This window comes from Phocoena phocoena, chromosome X, assembly GCF_963924675.1.
Source record: "Phocoena phocoena chromosome X, mPhoPho1.1, whole genome shotgun sequence".
Lineage (NCBI taxonomy): Eukaryota > Metazoa > Chordata > Mammalia > Artiodactyla > Phocoenidae > Phocoena > Phocoena phocoena.
The window spans coordinates 31989456-32008161 of record NC_089240.1 but is presented as its reverse complement, the minus strand read 5'-3'; the positions used below and the strand labels follow the sequence as shown (position 1 = coordinate 32008161).

At 34.3% G+C, this 18706-nt stretch overlaps 1 protein-coding gene across 1 annotated transcript in view; it reads right to left on the bottom strand.

The window, feature by feature from the left end:
* The window catches only part of CFAP47 (cilia and flagella associated protein 47), a 503782-nt gene that overhangs the window by 74599 nt on the left and 410477 nt on the right, over nucleotides 1-18706 (bottom strand). The window contains 2 exon segments of the mRNA XM_065900147.1: nucleotides 6181-6279; nucleotides 17157-17313. Coding sequence (XP_065756219.1) covers nucleotides 6181-6279; nucleotides 17157-17313 — 256 coding nt within the window.

The following is an 18706-nucleotide window of genomic DNA, read 5'->3' as shown; positions in this document are numbered from 1 at the left end:
GATATAACAATTGTAAATATTCATGCACCTAACATAGGAGCACCTCAATACATAAGGCAAATACTAACAGCCATAAAAGGGGAAATCAACAGTAACACATTCATAGTAGGGGACTTTAACACCCCATTTTCACCAATGGACAGATCATCCAAAATGAAAATAAATAAGAAAACACAAGCTTTAAATGACACATTAAACAAGATGGACTTAATTGATATTTATAGGACATTCCATCCAAAAGCAACAGAATACACATTTCTCTCAAGTGCTCATGGAACATTCTCCAGGATAGATCATATCTTGGGTCACAAATCAAGCCTTGGTAAATTTAAGAAAATTGAAATTGTATCAAGTATCTTTTCCAACCACAACGCTATGAGACTAGATATAAATTACAGGAGAAGATCTGTAAAAAATACAAACACAGGGAGGCTAAACAATACACTACTTAATAATGAAGTGATCACTGAAGAAATCAAAAAATACCTAGAAACAAATGACAATGTAGACACGACGACCCAAAATCTATGGGATGGAGCAAAAGCAGTTCTAAGAGGGAAGTTTATAGCAATAAAATCCTACCTTAAGAAACAGGAAACATCTCGAATAAACAACCTAACCTTGCACCCAAAGCCATTAGAGAAAAAAGAACAAAAAATCCCCAAAGTTAGCAGAAGGAAAGTAATCATAAAAATCAGATCAGAAATAAATGAAAAAGAAATGAAGGAAACGATAGCAAAGATCAATAAAACTAAACACTGGTTCTTTGAGAAGATAAACAAAATTGATAAACCATTAGCCAGACTCATCAAGAAAAAAAGGGAGAAGACTCAAATCAATAGAATTAGAAATGAAAAAGGAGAAGTAACAACTGACACTGCAGAAATACAAAAGATCATGAGAGATTACTACAAGTAACTCTATGCCAATAAGGTGGACAACCTGGAAGAAATGGACAAATTCTTAGAAATGCACAACCTGCCAAGACTGAATCAGGAAGAAATAGAAAATATGAACAGACCAATCACAAGCACTGAAATTGAAACTGTGATTAAAATCTTCCAACAAACAAAAGCCCAGGACCAGAGGGCTTCACAGGCGAATTCTATCAAACAATTAGAGAAGAGCTAACACCTATCCTTCTCAAACTCTTCCAAAATATAGCCGAGGGAGGAACACTCCCAAATTCCTTCTACGAGGCCACCATCACCTTGATACCAAAACCAGACAAGGATGTCACAAAGAAAGAAAACTACAGGCCAATATCACTGATGAACATAGATGCAAAAATCCTCAACAAAATACTAGCAAACAGAATCCAACAGCACATTATACGGATAATACACCATGATCAAGTGGGGTTTATTCCAGGAATGCAAGGATTCTATAGTATATGCAAATCAATCAACATGATACACCATATTAACAAATTGAAGGAGAACAACCATATGATCATCTCAATAGATGCAAACAAAGCTTTCGACAAAATTCAACACCCATGTATGATAAAAACCCTGCAGAAAGTAGGCATAGAGGGAACTTTGCTCAGCATAAAAAAGGCCATATATGACAAACCCACAGCCAACATCATCCTCAATGCTGAAAAACTGAAAGTATTTCCACTAAGATCAGGAACAAAACAAGGTTACCCACTCTCACCACTCTTATTCAACATAGTTTTGGAAGTTTTAGCCACAGCAATCAGAGAAGAAAAGGAAATAAAAGGAATCCAAATTGGAAAAGAAGAAGTAAAGCTGTCACTGTTTGCAGATGACATGATACTATACATAGAGAATCCTAAAGATGCTACCAGAAAACGACTAGAGCTAATCAATGAATCTGGTAAAGTAGCAGGATACAAAATTAATGCACAGAAATCTCTGGCATTCCTATACACTAATGATGAAAAATCTGAAAGTGAAATCAAGAAAACACTCCCATTTACCATTGCAACAAAAAGAATAAAATATCTAGGAATTAACCTACCTAAGGACACAAAAGACCTGTAGGCAGAAAATTATAAGACACTGATGAAAGAAATTAAAGATGATACAAATAGATGGAGAGATATACCATGTTCTTGGATTGGAAGAATCAACATTGTGAAAATGACTCTACTACCCAAAGCAATCTACAGATTCAGTGCTATCCCTATCAAACTACCACTGGCATTTTTCACAGAACTAGAACAGAAACTTTCACAATTTGTATGGAAACACAAAAGACCCCGAATAGCCAAAGCAATCTTGAGAACAAAAAATGGAGCTGGAGGAATCAGGCTCCCTGACTTCAGACTATACTACAAAGCTACAGTAATCAAGACAGTATGGTACTGGCACAAAAACTGAAAGATAGATCAATGGAACAGGATAGAAAGCCCAGAGATAAACCCATGCACATATGGTCACCTTATCTTTGATAAAGGAGGCAGGAATGTACAGTGGAGAAAGGACAGCCTCTTCAATAAGTGGTGCTGGGTAAACCGGACACATACATGTAAAAGTATGAGATTAGATCACTCCCTAACACCATACACAAAAATAAGCTCAAAATGGATTAAAGACCTAAATGTAAGGCCAGAAACTATCAAACTCTTAGAGGAAAACATAGGCAGAACACTCTATGACATAAATCACAGCAAGATTCTTTTTGACCCACCTCCTAGAAAAATGGAAATAAAAACAAAAATAAACAAATGGGACCTAATGAAACTTCATAGCTTTTGCACAGGAAAGGAAACCATAAACAAGACCAAAAGACAACCCTCAGAATGGGAGAAAATATTTGCAAATGAAGCAACTGACAAAGGATTAATCTCCAAAATTTACAAGCAGTTCTTGCAGCTCAATAACAAAAAAACAACCCAATCCAAAAATGGGCAGAAGACCTAAATAGACATTTCTCCAAAGAAGATATACAGCCTGCCAACAAACACATGAAAGAATGATCAACATCATTAATCATTAGAGAAATGCAAGTCAAAACTACAATGAGATATCATCTCACACCAGTTAGAATGGCCATCATCAAAAAATCTAGAAACAATAAGTGCTGGAGAGGGTGTAGAGAAAAGGGAACCCTCTTGCACTGCTGGTGGGAATGTAAATTGATACAACTACTGTGGAGAACAGTACGGAGGTTCCTTAAAAAACTACAAATAGAACTACCATATGACCCAGCAATCCTACTACTGGGCATATACCCTGAGAAAACATAATTCAAAAAGAGTCACGTACCAGAATGTTCGTTGCAGCTCTATTTACAATAGCCCATGGAAACAACCTAAGAGTCCATCATCAGATGAATGGATAAAGAAGATGTGGCACATATATACAATGGAATATTACTCAGCCATAAAAAGAAACAAAATTGAGCTATTTGTAATAAGGTGGATAGACCTAGGGTCTGTCATACAAAGTGAAGTAAGTCAGAAAGAGAAAGACAAATACTGTATGCTAACACATATATATGGAATTTAAGAAAAAAAAATGTCATGAAGAACCTAGGGGTAAGACAGGAATTAAGACACAGATCTACTAGAGAAGGGACTTGAGGATATGGGGAGGGGGAAGGGTAAGCTGTGACAAAGTGAGAGAGAGGCATGGACATATATACACTACCAAACGTAAGGTAGGTAGCTAGTGGGAAGCAGCCGCATAGCACAGGGATATCAGCTTGGTGCTTTGTGACCACCTGGAGGGGTGGGATAGGAAGGGTGGGAGGGAGGGAGACACAAGAGGGAAGAGATATGGGAATATATGTATATGTATTACTGATTCACTTTGTTATAAAGCAGAAACTAACACACCATTGTAAAGCAATTATACTCCAATAAAGATGTAAAAATAATATTAAAAATAATGAGAAAAAAAATATTGAGGAAGTAAGTGGTCATGGATAAGAAGATTAAATATTGTAAAGATGTAGTTCTTCCCAAATTTGTCTATAGGTTTAATGTAATTTCAATCGAATGTTTACTGGGACTTTTCAGAACTTGTTAAAAAGTTGTTCTAATTTTTTTTTCCAGAAGGATAAATAGATGATAAAAGGAAAGAAATGATTTAAATGATAATGAGAAAATAGAAATAAAATAAGAAAACATAAACCTGTAGAATTTAAACCGTATGGCACTGGAACAAGACCAAAAATACAGATCTATGTAACAGAGTATAGATGATTGAATATAGGATGTCACATTGCAAAAATAAATAACAAGAGAATAATAATCATTATTCAGTTAAAAGATTGAAATCTTGCTAATTAATGGGGAATCAAATTAGATTGGAATTACAGAGCAAAAAAGCAAAATCTGGATGAATTAAAGGAGCAAATGAAAAAGATACCTACCTACCTATAACTCTTTCCCCATTATAAACAAAGGAGAAGAAAAAAAGAAAATAGAGGTGTAGTTTCAATTGATTCACATGTAGAAAGACTTTTAAAGTGCAGAATCAATGGAAAAAATGAAAAAAAAGAAAATGTCTCATATATTTAACGGATAAGTAAAATTAAAATATAAGCAGACATATAAATAGTTACTACAAATACAACAAAGTTGTTATTTGGCATTGAGGTGATTTACAATTTTTTGCTGTTATAAATAATTCTATATCAAACATCTTTGTGGATAAATAATCCATCTTTTGATTATTTCTTGAAAAGATCTCACTGGAATTGGAATTACTGGGTCAAAAAGGTGGTAATGTCTATGGTTCTTTATATACATTACACTAAGTGCTTTTCAGAAATTATGTAGTGATTTAATTAATTTAAACACTAATCAGTGTTTGTTCCAATTTCATCACAGTTTAATTGAAACAGAAAATTTTTTTTTAAAAGGAAAAAGACAACTTAGCTGGCTATCATTTAAATCAAGATCTATTTGAATATTAGTTACTTTGAACATATTTTCTGTCATTCTTTGGCCATCGGTACTTCCTCTTTTGTGAACTGCAGTTCATACTCCTTTTAATACATTGCAAAGAAAGAGAAAACAGCGATGTTGAAATCAGACATATGGTAGTTCAGCTTTGCCAGTAAGCAACTGTTTTGATTTTGTGTAAGTTAATTTTTCTGAATTGCAATCTCCTTGATTCAATAATAATACTAATAACACCTATACAATGGAGTTGTTGTGAGTATCAAATGAAATAAATTAATGAGATTCAGGATGCTAATAAAAATGACTATAGTAAATATAAAAGAAAGTCATGAACTCACTTATATTGGAATGTTAGTAGTAGTTACTGATTTTAGTTATTATTTTTGTAATAATTATTATAATTATAATATATAATAATAATATATAATAATTATAATATATAAGTATATATATTTATACATATTATATATAATATCTAATTATTATTTTAAGATAATTTGTATTTTATCATATGTACAATAATTAGTTTTTTGTAATGGAAAGTATTTTAAGCAAATTCAAATTTTGTGAGCCTTAGATTTTTAAGCAAATTCATTATTTCTTACGCCTTAGATTTTTTTTCCTATTCATCAATATGCAGTTGGGATTACTAATACATGTACACCCTATAATACATTTTCAGGGAATTGTCAGCTTTGCAAAGATGGAATTATTTTCATAAGTGTGAGCAGCTTTAAAACACTAGGTTTTTTGTTTTTTGTTTTTTTTTTGTGGTACGCGGGCCTCTCACTGTTGGGGCCTCTCCCGTTGTGGAGCACCGGCTCCGGACGCGCAGGCTCAGCGGCCATGGCTCACGGGCCCAGCCGCTCCGCGGCATGTGGGATCTTCCCGGACCAGGGCACGAACCCATGTCCACTGCATCGGCAGGCGGACTCTCAACCACTGTGCCACCAGGGAAGCCCCACACTAGGCATTTTTAATTTTCCAAAATATTCTTTGACTCACACAGTTATGTATTAAGTGGTATGACATTAAACCATTCACCATCTCAGAGATAAGATTTTCTGCAAGTTGTATTCATGTGAAAAGGAATGAAAAAAAAAAGTGAAGATATAATGACTATATGTAAAGGTTACACTATCCATGTTTTTTTATCAACTTACTAAAATTTGTGTCAAAATTTTTAACTTATACATTTAATTTTCATTAAATATTTATTAAGACAACAAGACATATTTCATCATCTCTGAAATGCGATAGCATATAGAATGACAGAATATAAGGCAGAAATCCTGTACCTTTTGTGTGACTCAGACCACTAAGCTTGAAGGCAGAAGTCTCTACGAGGAAGCTGTCCCAGTATGGAGCCAGGACGAGACGCTTGTGCTTCCCCTGACCTAATCAAAATATAAAGAGATATTACACTTCAATGTCACATTCAAGAGGAAAAACATCAGTGGAGATTGAAATAGAATCAAAACTTCCTTCTAATGGGAAATTTCTGAGATGATCATGTTCAAAGTACATTTTAAGATGAGATTTAAATGGCATTTTTGAAGAACATATTCAACACTATTAATGATTTTCTCTATAATACTCAAAAAATATAAAATCAACTAATAAATTCTTGGAATTTTAATTTAAACTATTCAAATAAAAGATATTACTGAGAGCCTGTATGAACCTACCACATAAAAATGGATTGTAGTAGTTAATATTTACACATGCGCAAATATACCTTTTGCAATGTTAATAATTTAAACTAATATATGCAAAAATCAATTTTTCAAAACGTGCTTATGGGTTGCATAACATGTACTTGCTTTTAGTGCTACCATGTATAAAAAGTAAAAAGCTCTGTCAGCACAGAAATTTTTAATTTTAAATATATTGAACTAGATATCAGCTGATGCCTTGGAAAGGAATGGGAGTGTTACAACTTCTAAGAAGGGGATTTTTGTAACATACAGTAAAATTGTATATATATTTACCATTTTGCCCATCAATACAACTTGTAGAAATACACCTTAAATATACAAAGGCATTATTTGCATAGCAATATTTGTATAGCAAATTATTAGCAATAATGAAAAGATCTATGCACTGGAGACTAGTTGTGTATAAACAATAGTGCAGGAAAAAAACTGAGGTACTAAAAAGTCATAAAAATCTATGAGAAAGATGTCCATTAATTATTTTACTAGGATTCCAGACATATTATTAGGTGAAGTTAGCAAGGTGCAAAAGAAATTATACAGTATCCCACCTTTGTGTAAGATAGAGGATGAAACAGAACCATGTGTGTACATACGCATTTATTCATATATACTCATTTTTGCAAAACTAAACACAGTATGGATAAATCAGAATCAAATGATGATGGTCATCTATATGATTGTTTGAGAAAGTGGTGGGTGGTTGAGTTATGGGAATGGGATTTCTTTAAGTAGAACATTTTACATAGCTTTGAGTTTTGAACAATACATGTTTTACAAATACAAAAATAAATTTAGAAAGTGTGAAAAAGCAAAGCTAAAACTGAATTCAAATTAAAAAGTAAAGAATCAATCTTTATATAAATTGACCACAAAACTATACAGAATAAAGAATTAATTAAAGAATATTTTGGCCATAGTTCTCTGACTGTTCTATTGTAGTACAATATATTCCAGGAGGAAAAATCAACTGCAAAGATAGCTTTAGATTTAGTAGTTTTCAGTTCCTTTTTCCTTTTCTCTCTCTCGCTCTCTGTTTTTCTTGGTAGTTAAGAATATAGTAATTTAGAAAATATAAGGGGTATATAGGTATGATAGAGCAAATGGGTACTGAATTGATGTGTTGGGAGTGAGGTTTTTCACATGGGAGAAGAGAAGTGAGGTGAATTGAGGAAGAACTCTATGGTGTAGGATCGGAATAGGAGGTATCAGTATGAGATAATTGTTTTTAATAATTATTTTAATAATTATACTTCTTTGTTCTGTCCCCTGAAAGGAACATCCTAGCAGCAATGAGCACATCTAGTGCCCATATCTTGGACACTAAATACCTTGTCTCTGTATAGCAAACCATTGAAAAATGCCGAATTCTAGTTTTTACAGCAAGTTGAGTGCTAGGTGAAACTAGAACGTCTTATACTGCCAGAAAGTAACAAAATATTCAAAAACTAATGAAGACAATAAAAAGGACTTAGGGATTGTCTTGTAAAGCGTCCCACTGGCCAAATTTGGGAGTGTCCAAAAGAATAAAAATCCACAAAAATGAAGTAGCCCCATTCCTCCTAGGCTCCCCCTCTTACAACTAAAAATTGCCAGACATAATACACAACAGACAAGGATAAGGAGACTCTGAAATATGAAAGAAGAAGGCAGTCTACTTAGGGACCTTGGGACTTGAGGAACGACATTGTGGTGGGTTTCCAGGTTTCCATACTGCCTCTCATATATACTGGACAAGGCACTGAACAAGTCTCCAACCCAGATCAACTAAGAGGGGCAGAAAAATAAAGGGGAGGGGAGCTGATCTTCTATCTCTTGCTTGGTAGAAAGAAGCGGCACTCCAATTCTCTTGCTGGGGTAGCAGGCTGAGGGAAAGGGTAGCTAGCCAGGGTAGAGTTGAAATATTTATATATAACATGGTCCGACAATGTTCTGTCTAAAATAGACTTCTCCAAATTTAATGACATAGGTAGTTTGAAAGAAAAAGGATGATAAAAGATGTACCATGAAAATGTTAATTTTAAAAAACAAAAATGGGGCTTCCCTGGTGGCGCAGTGGTTGAGAGTCCGCCTGCCAATTCAGGGGACACAGGTTCGTGCCCCGGTCCGGGAAGATCCCACATGCTGCGGAGCGGCTGGGCCAGTGGGCCGTGGCCGCTGGGCCCGCGCGTCTGGCACCTGTGCTCCGCAGCGGGAGGGGCCGCACCGGTGAGGGGCCCGCGTACCGCAAAAAAAAAAAAAAAAAAAAAAAAAAAAATGGTTACATTACTATCATATAAAGCAAACTTCAGAGAAAAGAAAATTACTAGAGACAAAGAGGGGCAATACATAATTATAAAATATGGATACACCAGGAAGACATATAATACTAATGTGTCTATAACAAATAACAAAGCCTCAACTTACATGAAGCAAAATTCAATAGAGGGGAAAGAAGAAATAAATACACCATTATAGTTGGGTGATTTAATATCCCCCTCTAACCAAGTGACAGGTAAAACTACTAGTCAGAAAATCAGCAAGGATACAGAAGACCCAAATAACAAAATTAACTGAGAATTTGAATGACATATGTAAAACACTCCATAAAACAACAGCAGAATACTTATTTGTTTCAAGTCCTATGGGACATTCACCAAGAGAGACCATATACTGGGTCATAAAACAAACCTCAACAAATTAAAAATACTCTAAATCATACAGATTGTGTTCTTTCGACCATAAGGGAATCAGTAACAGAAAGAAATAAAAAAGAAAAAGGTCTGGAACTGTCTTTTCCCAGTCTGCTCTGGCACTACTCTTTTCTTTTTTCTTTTTTTTTCCTTTTTGGCTGCATAGTAGGTCATGTGGAACTTCCCCCACCAGGGATAGAACCCATGCCCCCTGCAGTGGAAGCACAGAGTCTTAACCACTAAACCACCAGGGAAGTCCCTCTGGCACTACTCTTTGAATGAATGTCTTTTCAAAAACCATAAAAATTTGCTATAATTCAAAAATGCAGCAAACAAGTTCAATAGTCTTCAATGCAAGAAGAAAAAGGAAAAGGAGTGAGAGATTATTATTTTCTATTGATATAATAGCTATGGATTTGTACAAATATTAGCTCTAGTATTTTTAATTGCTCGTTAAGAGCCACAAGTTCCTCCTAGAGATCTGGATACAGAGAAATCCAGAGAAGGAAGAGGTAGGTGTCAAAGTCATTTCTGTTAACATCTGGCTTTGTTTTTGTTTTTCCAAACTCAGGGACATTACTCAGAAATATAATGATAATGATAGAAATCAAGGAGCCTCCCCTGAATAAAGAGTGGGCCATCAAACAGTACACATGCAGTGGTCAACGAATCATAGAATCACCAGCTAGAAGCAAGCTCAGAGATTACCTGGTACCTCCCCCAGTGTTAGGAGATACAAAAGCCAAAAAAATAAAAGTTCCTTACCCAAGGTCACACAGCTTGTGTCTTCTGAATTTAGATCCCCTCACATTTTTATAAATTAAATGTTCAGTGATTAAATATGATAATGTGATGGGGATTTGAGAACAATAAATGCTGAAATATAAAAGATTTAAAAAATCCATGTATCTGTACTCGTACTTAAAAATAAAAAGAGTTGGGGGGGAGGAGAGAAGCAGAGAAAAAGCTATTTTCTTTAATTTAAAAATCTCAGCTAATAAAAAATAGCAAGGATAATGGACATAATAATTAATACTGGTAGCATATCTGAAAGGATACTAAAACCATCAAACGAAGGGTTGTAAGGGAAGAGGTTATTCACATTGTCTCAAATTATCACCCCCCGCAAATTATTTATTAGTTATAAAGGGAAAAGATAATCTTTACAATATAAAGATCTGGCAGACACAATCTTAACCAAGTGATTAACTTAGTATCCCCACTAATGGGACTTTGTGTCTCCGGATGTGTTGCAATGAGAAGTACATGATATGTGATATTCTTACCAAAATGTTTAATCTGAATTGAATAATGAAGAAACAAAGATAAGGTAAATCAAAGTACATCAATGCAGTGTAACATTATGGAGCTGTAAATATATTTAGGTAGTTTTTTATGTCTTAATATATGACTCCCAAGATATGTAATATGAAATAAAGACAAAGAAATTTTTGTACAGAAAAAAAAAAGAAATCCATAACATGCAATATTCTACAAGACAACTGGCCTGGACTCTCCAAAATACCAATATCATAAAAGACAAAACAAGGTAGAAGGGAATTTTTAGATTAAATGAGATGTAAGAGATTGGAAACCAAATGTAATGAATAATCCTTGATTGAATCCCAGACTGGAAAAAAGATAACATTTTTAAAAGTTATAAGGAACATTTTTGGGACAATTGGAAAAGTTTTACTGTGGATATTTAATATTTTAAAAATATTAATATATCTAGGTTAAATCTTAGTGTATGATAATGGCATTGCAATTATGTTGGAGAAAGTCCTTTTTCTAAGGCCATACATACTTTAGAGACGAAATTATATGTCTACAGATAGAGATAGGATATAAAGCAAGTTCCCCAAAAGTTAACAATTGATGAAATAGATGAATCTGTATGAAAAATATAGGACTATTCATTGTACTATGCTCTTCTGTAGGTGTGACATTTTTCAAAATAAAAAGTTGTGTTTTGTGGGGAGGGGACTAAAGACTAAATGCAAAAAAAAAAAATTCCTATAGCTTTAATTAAATGGAAGCACATTTTGTTATCTTTAAAATGGGATTTGTGCAAGTTGAACTACTGCGTCATGGGGGAAACATTATAAATTATAGTTAATTCTTTATGGAAAGGAGATAAGCTTTACTGACATTAAATATATGAGGTGATGATGCTATATGTAAATATTTCACAAGTAAATATGCATACATGGAAGTGAATGCTGAAAAATATTTACTAATTGAGGTGTATGATATTAAAATATATTTCAAAACCATTGTGTAAAGAACAATATTTCTGAAAGTGCTGTCTTCTGACAACCTACATTGGAATAACTTGTGATGGTAGGGTCTTACCCCAGACATAATGAATCAGAATAACTGTGAACCTGAGAATCTAAATTTTGATAAGTTTCCAATTACTGCTTACTGAATTTTGAAAGCTACTAAGTGAGAAAAAAGGAATTCCAAATATTAAGGCTCCCAAACAGTATCTAAAAATAATTAAAGTAATTATAAGCAAGTTGAGTCTCAGATTACTTGTCTGAAAAGTGGCTATAACAATAATTTCACATCTACTTTTCCATAGTATGAGTGTTAGCTATTTGTCATGAGCAAACTAAGACAAATAATCCAATGAAACTAAGGTATAAATAGACTGTTATATATTTGATACTCCAAATTTCCTGCCCACCAATCTCAAATCTCCCAGTCATGTTTATTAATTCAAATATTTAAATAGACTATCTGAATTTGGGAGAGATTTTGAGAGCGTGGGACTTTTTCTTACACCTATTTATCTCTCTCTCTCTTATGTATTAAGCTATGCACACCTTGACTGGCAATGTACAATGATCACTACATATTTAACATAAATATTTATTCAACTCTGGAGGTACTTCAGATAAGATTCAGAGGCCTCCAAGGGCAAGATTTTCATAAACTAATTCAAACATGTGAAATCAAATGCACTGGGTATTGCCTCTCCACATCCCGTAAGTGTGATTAACTTATCGTAACTGTGTTATACTGTTTGCTTTATTACTATATTACTAGTGAACACCATGGTCATAATCAACCTGAGTCAACAACAATTCAACAGAGTACCTTGTTTATATTTTATCAACCCTCAAAATGGAAGTTGATATTTGTAAAACTAATATGTTAACTGGTATGCACACCTTTATCCCTGCTGTTATTCTGTTTTGCTCTTCAATAAACCTACTAACGTCTGGAAAAGAATCCACTTATACTTAAACATTTGAATCAAATCACTAATATTGCATTTAAATTTGTATTAAGTAAAAGGTCAAATAATCTCAAGACTACAGCTACTTTAACAGAAATAATCAAAACAACTACTCTGTATACATCTATTACTGCTTCATTCATTTATGCAACTTTTAGGTATATAACCTATAGTGATATTTCACAAGTAGAATACCACACAAAATCAAAATACAATGTGTATAAATTTTTGTGTGTACGTATATCCCACACATGAGGTAGCTTTGAAATGTGCGTATGACAGTTTTCAGCACAAAACAGATGCTCAATAAACAGTGACTGAATATTCAACTCCTGCTTTATCAATATACATGCCGACACTGAAATACTCATTTAGTTAGAAGCAAATCTATGAGTTAATATAACCCCTGCCATTAGCAAGCATATAAAGTAGCAGGTGTGGAATATGGTTATATGAACAAGGGCACACACATACATATAATAGAGATGGGTCCTTAAATTCTTAATGTATACACTGGGCCCTAATTTCTAATGTTTCAACTCAGATGCTTGCTTCCCACTCACAGCTACCTTCCCTGTTTCCACTTTTACTTCCAGCTAAGTAGGAAGGAAACTTAAGAGTAGGGGGCTGGGGTGGAGGGCATAATTACTGATGAGAGAGGATTGTGGGAATTGAGTCCATGGATACCAGTCGCTGAGGAAGGGAACATGTCCTGGCCGAATAAGGCAGCCAAGATGGGAAATCCAAACATATGTGAGCTAGGGTCTGATGGCAATGTTAAAAAGAGAAAGGAGAGTCCTGAAGAGCTGAAAAAATGTGAAATGAGTGGTAGTCAGGGGCATTTCTTGAGGTCCTTTGATAGGATGCAGGGAGGCCTCTTTCCCTGAGATCTGGGGGGAGGAAGCAAAAAGAAGGGCAAGTGCCTTTCTTTAGAGGCTTATCAGTATGAGGCTTTTATTTTTTTATTTATTTTTTTAAATTTTATTTTATTGAACTATAGTTGATTTACAATGTTGTGTTAATTTCTGCTGTACAGCACAGTGATTCAGTTATACGTATATATACATTCTTTTTCATATTCTTTTCCATTATGGCTTATCACAGGATATTGAATATACTTCCCTGTGCTATACGGTAGGACCTTGTTGTTTATCCATTCTATATATAATAGTTTGCATCTGCTAATCCAGTATGGGGCTTTTAAAGCACCATCTGTAAGCAGACAACTTAGAAAGACAGTGAGGTGGTCCTGGAGAAGATGAGTTCAAGAACCTGTTCCATCACTTACCCACTGCATGGCTTTAGGAAATTTCTAAGCCTCAGGTTCCACACTGAAAAAACCTCCAAGAGTCTTTTTGTAAAGATTGGGTATAGTCACATTTATAGAGCTTAAGTGTGGTACACAGTGGATGCATAACAAATCCTGGTTTTCTACGCTATTTGAAAGCTTTTCTGTAGCATTCTGGTCCTCATGGGACTCATTAATGGTGTGCTTTGGACACATCTCTAGTATTCTCCAGGTGTTTAGGCCATCTCCTCTCTAGCCTCCCTATCTCATTACTTTTTTAAGTTGGCATAGATTCAGATATGAATAGATCCCTCAAATATAATCTTTTTGATACCTTGCCTTGCATAATGGTCAACTGAAAGAATGTATAGACAACACACAGTAGAATTAAAAGATTAAATAGAATTTAATTAAAGATAATAAATAGATTATTTGAATATCAAAGGGCAATATATCTGAGAGAAGTGATTAAAATGAAAACAGCCAAGATAGCAGAAGAAAAGACATTAGAGAATTGGGCAATATAAAAGTTTAGATGATGAGTTTACAATTCTAAAAATGTTGCCTTCTTGGAAAAACAGTGACTTTTGAAAGATATCTTCATCTATATATCTTAAATATCTATAAAGTCTGTCTGTCTATCTATCTATCTGAAAGAGAGATGAGGAATGCAGGATCTGAAATACTGTGGGATCTCTCACACGCATCAACTACTCTCTTGGGGCTATACTGAGTCTTCCTATCAACCTCCCTAAGGGGATTCTGTGAATTATGTAGCATCTGCAGGAACATTTACATGTTCTTTTGAAAGACAGCAAGGTATTCCATCGTCCTATCATGAAATAATTTTAAGACATTTACAAATATTTAAATGAGAAGGTATTAATGTAGTACTTTCTCTAATGAGTCTATTTGGCATATGTGTTAAATATTTTTATTCTTCTTGTCAGTCATATTTCCTTGTGGCCCTTCAACAATTCAGGTCAAATTATGAGGCCAGGTTGCCAAGAAATATGATTACAAGAAGACGTGTACATGGTGGCTAGAAAAAAAAATAAGTCCACAAAAGAAAGGAGGAAGTTATGACAGAGTGACAGAGAGACTCCATCACCAAGAAAAGGAAAGGAGGAATCTTTTCATAAACTAATGGAGAAAGTGGAAGAGAGAAAGATATCAGAGGTCAGTGTCTTTCTTATTCCCCAGATTCCATGGGTTGAAGGAAGAAGGGGGAGAACCTGAAAGTCTAAACATTCACCCAAGAGAGTGAGTTTACTTAAAAAAGACTGTTTTAAACTACAAGAGACTAATACATTTTTAATTATCAAGCTTACTGTTTTTTCCTGTTACATAGTAGAAAAAAATTTTGACCAATTAAAGAAAATTAAGAAGCCACAAATTATTTCACAGTTTATTTTAATGTTAAAATATTGACCTAATATGCTTTTATAACACTCTTATAGCTATGCAGCTGCCTTGAAAATTCCATTCCCTGGAAAGTTCCATTAATCAGCCTTGTGTGTTCCCACACCAGGAATTCTAAGCCCTACAACTGGTACAAAGTTTACAAACACGTATTTTCTTGGCGTCTACCTAAATTTGTGTTTTCCAATTCCAGCCAAATACAATACCTTTTCTATTTGAATTTTGTCAGTTCCATCTTCCTTTCCCTCCAGCAGTTATTTCAACCCACTGTGCCACTCTTCAAATCTCTTACTATATCTCCTTTTCTCAGCAGATGAAAATATAAATCCAACTGCTCTTAATTCCAAAGCCCCTCTACTACCTACAATTTATCTACATTCACATTTGTTTTAGCTTACCTCCACCTGTTCAAAAGTAGAAATGCCCCTGCTGTTCATAGCTCTTCCTTCTAACTCAACCCTGATACCAGTCCTCCCAGAGCCTTGGCCCATCGGTTAAACCCTATGTCCTTTATAGCTTTAACTCTTTCTCAACCCTGGCTTCTTCCTTCTGCTTATATATATGCTCAAGTCTCTTCCACATTAAAATACTGACTTCCTTGAGCCTGCAGTCAAGTTTTACTAAACAGCATGCCTCTCCTTCTCATCATAGCCAGAGTATTCATAAGGGAATTTTACATGAGATGACATTATGTTCTTAATTTTTCTTATTTCATACCACAAGCATGAAGAGATGATCAGGAAAGATGAGAACTCTAACAGGTAAATGATAGTGTTCAGCTTCAGCATTAATAAAAAATAGAAAATTTGCAATGATGGTAAGATACAATTTTCCCACAATGAGACTGCTGGAAATTAAGGAGAATGCTGATACTCAGGGCTTACAACGTTCAAGAAAATAAGTAGTTATGTCTGTAATATACTCCTGATGGCAGCATGAAGTGCAATAGGATAACCATTCAGGAGAATAAATTGGTTACTTATATAAAAAACCTTAACATATGTGTTCCTTTTAGCCCTGAAATTGAACTTTATAAAATGGATCACCGTGGTTGTAGCAGTAGTTGTAATTTTAGTAAAAGTAGTAAAAATAGTTGAAAAGTTAAAAGTATTAATGTTCAACATTACATTTAAAATGTGTTTCAGAAAACTTATAATGAGTTGATTTTTATTTCAGACCCACATTATTCGGTCATTTAATACAAAGTGATCAAACATTTCACACAATTGAATTTAAAAACATGCATCTTCAATATGACACGAAAAAAGGAACAAGCTTGGTTGGAGCCAAAATTTAATCTAAATACGCTATTTATATAGAAAAGGGGCAAAGGAAACAAAATTAGAACACTGGAATTTTTATAAACTTTGAGGAATAAACATTGGCATATTTGAGTGATATCATAAGAATTGTACAAATTTACTGACTTACATATTCAGGTTTCCAGATAAAATTAGAAGAACTTGACTTGGTATACAGATTGCTAATTTCTGATCCTGGAGTTTAGAGTTGTGATTTTGGCCATGATACTTCATCTCTTACATGTATGCTTTCTCTTTAATAAAATGATGTTGTTGAACTAACAGATCCCTGAAGTGTCCACTACCTCTAAAATGCTTGGACTCTATAATAGAATAAGTGTGATTAATAATTACAAAATTGGCTTCCCTGGTGGCACAGTGGTTAGGAATCCACCTGCCAATGCAGGGGACACGGGTTCAAGCCCTGGCCCGGGCAGATCCCACATGCCGTGGAGCAGCTAAGCCCGTGCACCACAACTACCGAAGCCCGCGCACTGTGCTCCACAATAAGAGAAGCCACTGCAATGAGAAGCCCGCACACCGCAACGAAGACCCAACGCAGCCAAAAATAAATAAAGTTAAAAAAAATTACAAAATAACATATGTAAAGTAAAAGAAAAACAACTTACCTATTAGTATGATATCGATTAAAACATCTTCTTCGGTGGGATTTTGGAAAGGTATAAGAACAGATGATTGAAGACGAAGGTATGTGGTCATTCTTTCTATTTCTAGAGGCTGGGGGAATAGTCCTATTCCAGAGATGTAGCATATCCATTCTTTAAACTATATAAAGATAAACATCCATAACATATATGTACTAATTACATACTTTTTATTTGTACCACTTAATAAATATAGTACACATAAAAATTTTGGCAGATAAGTTTTTTGTTAATATTTAACATGCACTGTTTTTATCTTTCCTTCCTTTTCCAAATTCCTTTTGATTTTATTGAAAAATCAATGTGTTTTTACACTGAAAAAAAGGCAAAAGGCCAATGTTCAAATATTAAACATATTTCAATACATACAAGCTTACTGATAACAACATAAAAGAGAAAATTTAATGAAAGCCATGCATTTCTGCTCAAGATTTTTTAAAAAATCAATTTGTCTAACAAACTGGGTACTAAATGCTCTATGAAGTTTCCAAAATATTTATCACAGGAAGGCAAAGAAGGTGAGACACAGATTGCAGTCCCATTAAAAAGAAGTGTATACAACTTATTGCCATATTATTTACGCCCATCATCTAGTACAGTGTATTTTATCACATGATATGAAAAAATGGCTCAAAAATTATATGAAGAAGATTGAATGTGGCCATTGTTCTTATCTGTGTTTCATAAGCCTGCAAAGCTCTGTTTGAAAATGTTCCGTTTGTATTCATTTGGAATAAAAGTCCCTTGAGACTCTGTTCTACACCGAACACTTTGCTAATGTTACCGATGAATGACGAGGTCATCAACCAAAAACCAGCGAACAATGTCCTGGTTTATCACCTCTCAAACTACATAGATGTTTCCAAGCTTAAGTTCCAATAAAAAGAGGGAAACTTGCTTTGTTTCCAAAGTAGGATGGGTGGTGACAGGAAATTTATAAAATTCTATCTCAGTAAGTGAGGATGAAAAGGCAAGTTTTATCTGCATATGTCTTCAAATGACTGTATTACTTTTAGTTAGAGAGTCTACAAGCATAAATTCACTGTATTTTCACTTATGATGTCTGAACTTGATCACACGTAATTGACTGCCTGGAATCAAATGTCAGGGTTCAATTATAGTAACAACTGTTTTATGTAAATTACTTACTTTTTATAAAATAAATCGTGGATGACAGAAATTAGGTTAATTTAAACCACTGGAAATAAGCCAAACTACAAAAACAAGAAGGTCATGTTTTCATGTTTTGCCAAGTGGCCTGGAATACTGGAGGTTCTAAGTTAAACCATTTCCTACCATTCCTAGACACTAGTATCCGACAATTACCCTGGCATTGCTTACATCATCCACCTGGGTTCACAGAGGGAAATTAAAAAGTACCCCAGGGAACATATGCATTAAAAAAAAAAGGTAACATTTTTAGTCCATCTTCATCTCAAACTTCTTTGAAAGGAGACAGAGTAAAACAATTAAAGATCCAATCTCAATGTTTCTGAAAGAAGAAACAAGTGGAG